Below are 8,861 nucleotides of genomic sequence, written 5' to 3'. Positions count from 1 at the left end.
AGGCGAATAACGGCCGGGTTATAATTAAAACTAATAATTATAAAGAATAGGAGGAATAAAACTTCGAAAAAATTATTAATTATACCTAACTCGGCGGTAATTCTTATTAATACTATCGAATTAAATAGAAAAATAATAATTAATTAACCTAAAAACCTAAAGACTATATTATCAATTATAAAGAAATATTCTAACGCTTTTATAACGAATCCCCCAACTTACCTATACTCCTAAATATCTAAGATATATTAGTATTTTAAATTATAGCTGTTATTTAAAATAACCCGGCGCTAATACCAGCACCGGCCGCTCTAAGGCCCCTATGGTAGCGTTCCGCCCACCTTACTTAACGAGAAATTACCGCCGCCGTAACTATACCAATATTACGCCTACTCAATAGTACCCTAAGTAAATACAAAATTAAAAACTTAAAAGTAGCCTTTATAAGGATTTTGAAAAAACTAATAAATATTTAATCTAAACGTATACTAAAAACTTACTTCGTAAACTACGACGAGGAGGGTCTTAAAATCGACCCGGGCGCACTACTAAAAGAATTAACGATAGAAGAGAAGGCTGAATTAGAATTATTAAAGTAATAAAAATATTATTTCATATGTATATAGATTTTTTCAACTCTACGAACTTCTTTTAAGAGGGGATAGTATCATAGGGCTAGCCTATAATATAGTCGTACTATACTATCTATACATATATTATACTAGAGTTAATACTATAGTTTAGAAATATATATTTATATACTAATTATATATCCTAATTACATATAGCCTCACGTAAGCGCGCACGGACTGGCCTGCTAGGCTCCCGCCCATATAGCCAGTCCTCCACACACACTTCCCTTTCTCTCCCTCGTATAATAACGCATATCTTACTCTACCCCCAACGGTGCCCTCTTACCCCGTAATATATATATTTCGACCACTTTAATATATAGCTAGTATTTAATTTAAATTAATTAATTAATTTCTGAATAATTGAAAATTATATACATAGAAAGTATTCTAAGCGACCGCGGTAGCTATTAAAAAATTTGTTTATTACTAGCGCGCTCTTCTTCGCGTTTAAATTTATAGGGATCGAGGGATCTTTGAGTAATAAATTAGCAATAACAACTAATATTGTAAGCTTTTTAATAGCCTCCCTCTTTTGAATATAGTTATCTATTGCAATTATATTGGTTAAAATTATAATATTAATAATTAGCGATGTGATACCTCTAGCGATAATAATGAGGGGTATTATACTAGGGTAATGCATTGAAATTATAGTATATATATAGGGCACTCCTTACGACCTTATTCGGATTATGTAATTTTTTAGTTACGTGTACCCTCAAAATAATAGTTTAGAAGGGGGTTTATTAGTATTTGGCTATTGATTCGTTCAAAATCTCGTTCAATAGGATTCCAGAGACCTGATTAGCCAAAAATCGATTATAGGGATGCCTTCATTCAGAAGCCTATTTTAGCATGTGATTAGCACGCTAGTCAGTCAGAAGCGAGCTAGTATACGATTCTGACCGCTAGCCTCTTATACAATAATACGCTAAAAAAAGGCTTGCCGAACACGCTCTTATATAGTAAAAAGGAAGGAGCGTGGAAGGCCGCCGAGGAAGGAACGAAGATTTTTCAATATTGAAATTTATTTAACATTCCCTTTCAACATTGAAATTTATCCAATATTTCAAAATTTAACAACAGAAATTTGCTCCAACAAGTAAAGGATTACTAACAAGATTTTGCATTGTAGGAATGCTGCTACTTTTCATATGTCTAACTCTAACACCCTATTAACAGGCAATTGGCCTACTCAACAAGGTTCAACAGGCTGTTCCGTTACAGCAACCCCTATTTAAGATGTTGAAAGACACGCCTCCCCCTCCAAGGGTCGTCTTTCTCAAAAACGGACGGTGGGGGATCTGGGGGGCACTTCCCTTCCAGGTTTTGGGGCTGTGTCCGGCTCGTGTTTGCAGGCTGTTTGGAGATGACGATGCGCTGTGGACTCGCCCTTTTTGGGGGCTGGGCCGGCTGCGAACCGTGTTGGTCGAAGTGTTTGAAGGTCGAGACTGGACGCTGAAGATCAGCGGGGCCCAAGGGGTACTGCAATCGCAACAGGGGCAGGTACCAGTCGAAAGGTACGTACCTCCCTTACCGTACCGTACGGACCCATTTGTGTCCCTTGCGCTAATGGCAAGTGTCCACTGTCAGAAACAAAGACATTCCAGTGTCTCCATATCCTGTTGTGAAGAGTCTGGTTGTTGGTCATCAAGTTTACAATTCCTTGTTTCAGCTTTCTTTTATCGAAAGATTGGGATGAAAAGCATCGCACCTTGATGGCGGGATCCAAAAGCAACGAACGGTCGGTTTTCACTGCGACACAAGACTTTAACAGATGCAGGTACCGCGAGTTTAGGTGGTTTTCGAGCAGCGTTCCCCTTGGTATCCAAAACATGACGGGGGAGTCGCAGGTTCAATGTTTCCTCTTTTCCCCTTTTCTGTTCAAGAACGATGTAACAACATAGCGGAGAGAGTATTTGAATTAAAGAATTGCTGATCCGTCTTCTCAATGCATTAAGCCCCCCCGAGTTGATCATACAGGTGAAACCGTCAGTGGCCCAGACAAGTTTCCTGGCAAGAGTTCTAGAAAACTTACTGAACGATTTGACTTTCTTTTGTAGCATATGGTGTTCAGTAACAACAACATTTAATTCCCTTCAGGAGCATCATGTCCGCTTCCTAACCACCATCTTGTCTCAAGTTCCTTCCAACGCCAATATGTGCAAGTAACGAGTTACCAGTATACGGGGTCTGTATTAAAATAATCCAACTTCCTCTTTCCAGGCCAACGTTCTCGTTCTTTTATGGCTTTCTTCTTCCGAGGTTTCGTCTTCCTAATCTTGGACGCTGTTTTCTTCGTGGAAGGCTCGGACTCGGAGGCCGCCTTGCGAGGAGCAGGCTTGGCGGACACCTTCGTTTTGGTCTTGGGAGGCGCGGACTTCTTCTTAGGAGCATCGGTCGACTCTGTTTTTGTCTTCATGTCGTTCGTCGGCATAGCTTCGACGCTTTTTGCTTCAGCTTTGGTGGCAGCTTGTTGTCTCTTCTCTCTAAGGCGTAATGAGGAGCGAAGAGGTGGGTTTGCTGGCAGGCTAGTCGATGCAGCTTCTTTGGAGTGGACGGATGCAGTGCTCCTTGCGCGAGGATTGCGTTTCTTTGAAGATGATGTCGGCGGAGGTGATAGAGTCATTGTGATGATGCGATTAATGCAACGTAGACAACGAATGCGTGCTTGTGGGAGCTTCGAAGCTGTCGAGGATTTGAAATACTTACTTGGAGATCTACTTGCTAGAACTCAGACGGACGTCTGATTTATATCAGAAAAACATAGGTACGAGTGTGCGTATGGTTACAATAGAGTCTTGAGATGGCTTGGGTGAAATAGTTGCCTAGTGTAGACGTTCGTTGAGAGTGTGTGGTTTTGTCCAAGTTAGCCTTGTAGGGCATTCATTGACGTGTACCTATCAACAATTAAAATCAATGCCATGTGAATGGTCTACACACACCCTCATTGGTTTTAGACTCCTCAAAACATCACAAGTCTTTTCCAGAAAGGCTGTATGATACAATCACCTTCTCGGTAGTCCACAGGTATGCAAGGATACGACTACATGTGAACAGACACATACGTGTGCTAACACGGCCAATCTTTCGCCTCGAAGCCTTTCCTCTTCAACGGTCATGTACGTTGAAGCTGGGCTCTAGAGTCCTCAGCAGACTGGCGCCAACCAGCAAAGTCAATATTGCAACAGGAGCCCAACGTAGATGCCTTCCAGGGCTCTGGTCTTCACCATTCAACAGTCGTATATCAACAAGCTCTTCGTTCTCATAAGCGGGTACGGTACTCCATCTGCCTCGAGCATAACTCTTTCTAAGCGTTTGCAACTTGTATCCCCAGCATTTTCAGCGGTAGATCGGTTGCCAGCTTCCATGTAAGTGTCAGGGCTCTTGCTTCGTCGCTGGATTCATCAATCTCTTCGGTAACTAATTCACCGGCTTCGACCATGTCCGACAAGGACCATATCGCCACACACATGAAAGCCCTTCACCTCGCTACTCTTGTCAGCCACTTGTCAGGCAAGGCAGACACAGCGGTAACCGTGCAAATGTCAATCAAGTCAAATGATCCTGTCCATGGTCAAATTCAACCTCACGATGGCGGTGGAGATGAACATCTGGAGTGATATATCAGAACGGTGGCTTTCAAGAGCAAAATAGGGGTTGTTTGAAAGCCTAGCTGAGCGAAAAGGGAGCGAAATCCGTCAAGCAGATGGCAGTAGCAGTAGGTAAGAGACACGGGCGTCAAGGTCCCATCCCGTTAGGTCTCTGAGATACTCATACGTAGGCAGGTATGTTCTAGCGCCCTTTTCATTTCGGCCTTGCGTATCGTAGTGTGCTGGGACAGTGAAATCGACGGGGAATCTCTCTAGGTATAGACGCTCTTTTAGCGTACAGAATGTAAACAAACCCATGAATGGAGGTGGAACTGTGGGTCAACTGAGCGAGACGGGACGGGGCACACTGGGCCGAACGAAGTGATCACTCTGGCATTGTTCCCTTGATATGGGACTTCTGGGAAGTAGCGTTGAGAATATCCGAATGGCACGATACAAATCATCGGCGTGTTGAAGGTATCAGCCAACTGAGCGGAAGGGACAACGGTGATGAGAGAAGGAGTGTTCTTGTGCACTTGGACCATTATGCAACAAGCACTTGCCTGCCGGAAGCATGCTGCCTGCAGGGATCTTGCATCGTTCGACATGGTCTGTGCAGCCTGCGCTTCTTATCCATCACATCACCCCATTGAGACTGGATACTATCAACAACTCCCAGGGTCTCAGACCAATCGACAACTCCCAGGGTCCAGACCAAAGAAACGTCCTTGAATTCGGTTGTACCTCTAATTCTTTCCTGAACTTGCCGAAAAAAAGTCATTCCATTCAAGACCGATTGTGACGAATATCGCAAACATGAACACCGTAGGTTTCGCGGGCGCAACATCCAAACAGGCATAGCAAGTAAGACGCCAAGCTAACGTCATACCTTTTTCCCTCCATCTAGGTCAAGTCTTTCTGGTGAGCGCGCCGTCCGCCGTGACACAACCACGCCGTCGCCGAAGTCAATAAATCCTCATGGCCGGTTGACTAACTTGGACCGCGAACTTGACAGGTTCGGTTGGGGCTCTTTGTGCGTTGGTATGTCGCAAACCGTTCCTCTCGGACAATAACACGACAACGAAGGGAAGGGAGCAGAAACTAACGCTCTCCCGCAATTGCACAGGTGGCGCCGCCGCATACTATTTCGCCAAGAAGGAGATCGATGCCACACGCCGTAACCAGATCGAGGAAATGCGCCGCAAGAAGAGCATGGCCAGCTCTCTCGAGTACTCGGAGAACGTTTCATCCCAGCCCTTCTCTTCGTCAGCCATGGGCGGATCCGCCACCAACAACGGCTCTCCGGCACGGACGGACACGGCCGGCTCACCCAGCATGGAATCGAGCAGCGATCCGGCGCCGACGAGACATGCGCCTTCGACCGAGCGCGAAAGGGTGTTCGAGAAAAGCAAGTACGAGGCTAGCGTGCCATATTCCAGTCCGAAGGGGGATCGATTCTCTTAAGTTAGATCTCGACAAGGAACAGAAAAAAGGAGCAGAAGATATAAACATGTACAATACGACCGCAGGGGACTATGTTCTACCCAAAAGTTAGGGACGGGAATGCGGCTGGTTGGTTTTGATTCGACGTAGATCGAACTCGCGGTTTCGATGCTGCTTATCTGGCTGGCTACAACTGGGACTCGTCTCATATTTTCATTTTCCAATCGAAGAGTTCCATGGGATGATCAGGTTGTCGGAAGAAGCTCTGTACTAGATGCAAAAAAAAGTATAACCGCCCCGGCGCGAAGCCGAAATCGTCCGCTGTTTAAAGAGCACAAGCAGAGCTTTGACCACTTTGTGAGTAGTGCATAATTACTTACAATGTACTTACCGTAACAGGCTCAGATGCATAAGCGCCATGTGGCTACTTATGTCCAATCAGCGTCGTCAATCAGAGCAACGAGCCTCTTGCCCAATCGACTGCAAGTTCATTCCACCCTTTGCGTTTTACGGTTTCCTATTCATCAACTCCATCTCACTTTCAACATCGCTGCCTCTACGCCGCGCGCTCGGACCCCTCACAACTTTATATAACGACTTTCTCTCCAAGACTCAGTATCGCAACACACATACGACACTACATCAGATAATACTCTTCTCTATCCCGACTCTCTCGCGATGGCGTCGACGTCGGCAGAGCTGATCGTCGCCAAAGCTGCCCTCACAGGCGCCCTCTTTCGAGCGGACCCGCAGTCCTGTTCTCGCGACGAGATCGAGTCAACGCTCGCGTTGCTGAACACGGCCACCGCCGAGTGCTCGCCCTCCAATGTCCAGGTTTGAACACACATGCTCAATGAAAAATACACCTCTTGTCTATAAGACCAATTGCTAAGTTGTGCGGCATATCTCTTTGCTCCGCGCCGTATGCTCAGAAATGCAAGCAATGGGCTCTCACCAACCTGGTTCCGTCCTCTATGCGGATCGCTCCCTTTTGCAAGTACCTGGTCGCACTTGTCAAGTCGTATGGCCAGGCCCCGGCCAAGGATCTCACGGAGAGCGAGAAGAAGAGAGGTCGTGAGACGTCGGCCAAGCGCAAACGTCTCCATGCCCTCTACCTTCTCAATGACATCCTCTATCATGTCAAGTTCCGCAACCACGATGACAGCTTCGCTCCGAAGCTTGAACAGGCGCTTCCCGTTTTGGTCAGGAGCGCCTCTTCGTTCACGAACTGTCCGAAGCACATTCGCAAAATCCAGGACTTGATTTCCCTATGGGAGGATAAAGGTTACTTCTCAGAGGCTGTAATCAAACAGCTACGGGTGGCCGTAGAAGAAGCGCCGGCATCAAATGCTTCTGTCCCGAACACAGCGCAGCCGACTGCCATAACTACCAGCTCAGTACCCAAGCCCGTAAAAGCAGCTCCTTTTATCATGCCAGCCATGCACGGCGATCCCTCCATAGCATGGTACGACTTACCGGCAGGCAACTGGATGCCCGTCCTAGAACCGAACTCTACGAGGCCCATGAACCCCGACATGATCAAGCCCCTTGTCTTGTCCGCAGGCCCGGCAGAAAAGACACTCGTGGAGGCGGTTAAGAAACTGCTCGTCGATGTTGACAACATCTTCTCCAAGGATGCCGCGAACCTTGATGGGCCCACACCAGAAATTGGTCAGATGGGAGAGGTCATAGAGACCGACGAAATTACTGGCGAGGTCATCGGAGGTGAAACCTACTACGGCTGGTCTCGAAACTTCTGCGAGAAAATGAAGAAGCGGAATCAGCGCGGAGCTTCGGGTAATGATAGCCGATCGCGAACTCGAGAAAGGACACGGTCATCGAGATCAAAATCGCGCTCATACAGCCCCAGTCGGAGCAGAGACTCGAGCCGGGGGTCTGATAGACCTGCTTTCAAACGTCAGCGGCTGTCAGAGTCGCCAGAAAGAAGTTATCGCAACCGGAGCAGGTCCAGAAGTCAGGGTCGCAGCTTGAGCCGGAGCCGAAGTCGAGACAGGAGCCCACGCGGTCGTGGTTACGCTTCGCGCAGTCATTCCAGGTCTCGCTCAAGGGGCAGATACAGGTCCAGATCCAGATCAAGGTCAACAAGTCGTCCAGGCTTCCGACAGAGGAGTCCAAGGTACGGTTCCCGGGGTCGAAGTCGCTCTAGGTCCCCTGCTAGACTTAGAGGACAACATCAACAACCACCTTATCATGCTCCTCCACCGCTTACCAGCTTTCCCACGGGAATGCCGCCTCGCCCACCGCAGCACCCGGGTGTCTTCGTCCCGCCGCCGCCGCCGCCCAACCAACAACCAGCCGGTAACTTCCACCCGGTCCCGCCTCCTATCGGCTTTCCTGTTCCCGTCCCTCCTCTCCCAGGACAACCTCACCAATTCCCCGGCTTCCCAGTTCCACCCCCTCCGCCCCCTCCGCAAAACTACCAAGGCCAATGGCCGCCGCCGCCCGGTCCGCCTCACCAATATCCTCAGCATCCTCAACATCCAACCCCTCCGCCGCATATCACTACCCCGTCGCCGCCGCCTCCGAACTTCTACCCGCCTGGTGGTCCGATGGGTGTATCTCCCCACCCTCCCCCATTTGCTACTCCTCCCGGCGGTGCCTGGCCGCCGCCGCCCCCGCCGCCGCAGCACTCGAACCAACCTCCTCATCACCATGCTCAGCATCAGCAGCATCAACCCCAGTATCATCAGCCTCGGCAGCACCAAGGTCATGACTATCAAGGCTATCCTCAGCACAACCAGCAGCGTGACTATCAGCAGCACCAGCAGCAACAGGGACGCGAAGGAGACTACGGAGGAGGAAACGGATCGGGTTACAGAGGTGGACGTGGCGGTGGAGGAGGTGGACGAGGAGATTATGGTCGAGGGGGGTATGGAGGGCAGCGTAGTGGTGCCCCGTGGAGTGGTGGTTGGGCGTGATGAGTTACGGGAGTAAGCAGGTATCTTCTGCTGGGTTCAGTTAGTGGAGTGAGGTGGAAGGGTATGGTTATTAGCGGTGAACAGAGATAAAGCAGCTATGTACTATAGAACAGAAATACCAATTTCTCATGATCTTACTGTTTGGAATGTCCTGATGGTGAGTGAGTGGAAAGTCAGATGTCAAGGATACCAACCGGAGATGCGAACAATATAAGCTCCACAACAGAAACAAACAAGCATATACGACCATA

The 8,861-nt window shown here is 48.1% G+C and overlaps 3 protein-coding genes across 3 annotated transcripts; 2 read left to right on the top strand and 1 right to left on the bottom strand.

Moving 5' to 3' along the window:
• Positions 1-2,811: 2,811 nt before the first annotated feature.
• Positions 2,812-3,264, bottom strand: B0H65DRAFT_439926 (uncharacterized protein; the record flags this gene model as incomplete). Its single annotated transcript, XM_062825453.1, has 1 exon — positions 2,812-3,264. One exon carries the CDS (start codon positions 3,262-3,264, stop codon positions 2,812-2,814), a length of 453 nt encoding a protein of 150 aa, XP_062684264.1.
• Positions 3,265-5,044: 1,780 nt separating this feature from the next.
• Positions 5,045-5,692, top strand: B0H65DRAFT_546041 (uncharacterized protein; the record flags this gene model as incomplete). Its single annotated transcript, XM_062829423.1, has 4 exons — positions 5,045-5,053; positions 5,136-5,149; positions 5,244-5,269; positions 5,355-5,692. The coding sequence occupies 4 exons, from the start codon at positions 5,045-5,047 to the stop codon at positions 5,690-5,692; spliced, it is 387 nt and encodes a 128-aa protein (XP_062684263.1).
• Positions 5,693-6,189: 497 nt separating this feature from the next.
• B0H65DRAFT_456515 (uncharacterized protein) lies at positions 6,190-8,739 on the top strand. The gene is made up of 2 exons (XM_062826296.1): positions 6,190-6,505; positions 6,604-8,739. The coding sequence occupies exons 1-2, from the start codon at positions 6,350-6,352 to the stop codon at positions 8,608-8,610; spliced, it is 2,163 nt and encodes a 720-aa protein (XP_062684262.1). The 5' UTR covers positions 6,190-6,349; the 3' UTR covers positions 8,611-8,739.
• Positions 8,740-8,861: the final 122 nt, after the last annotated feature.

This window comes from Neurospora tetraspora (genome assembly GCF_033439725.1).
Source record: "Neurospora tetraspora strain CBS 560.94 chromosome Unknown B0H65scaffold_2, whole genome shotgun sequence".
In the NCBI taxonomy this organism is placed as follows: domain Eukaryota; kingdom Fungi; phylum Ascomycota; class Sordariomycetes; order Sordariales; family Sordariaceae; genus Neurospora; species Neurospora tetraspora.
Note: the sequence above shows the minus strand (reverse complement) of the source record. Positions and strands in the feature narration are given on the sequence as shown.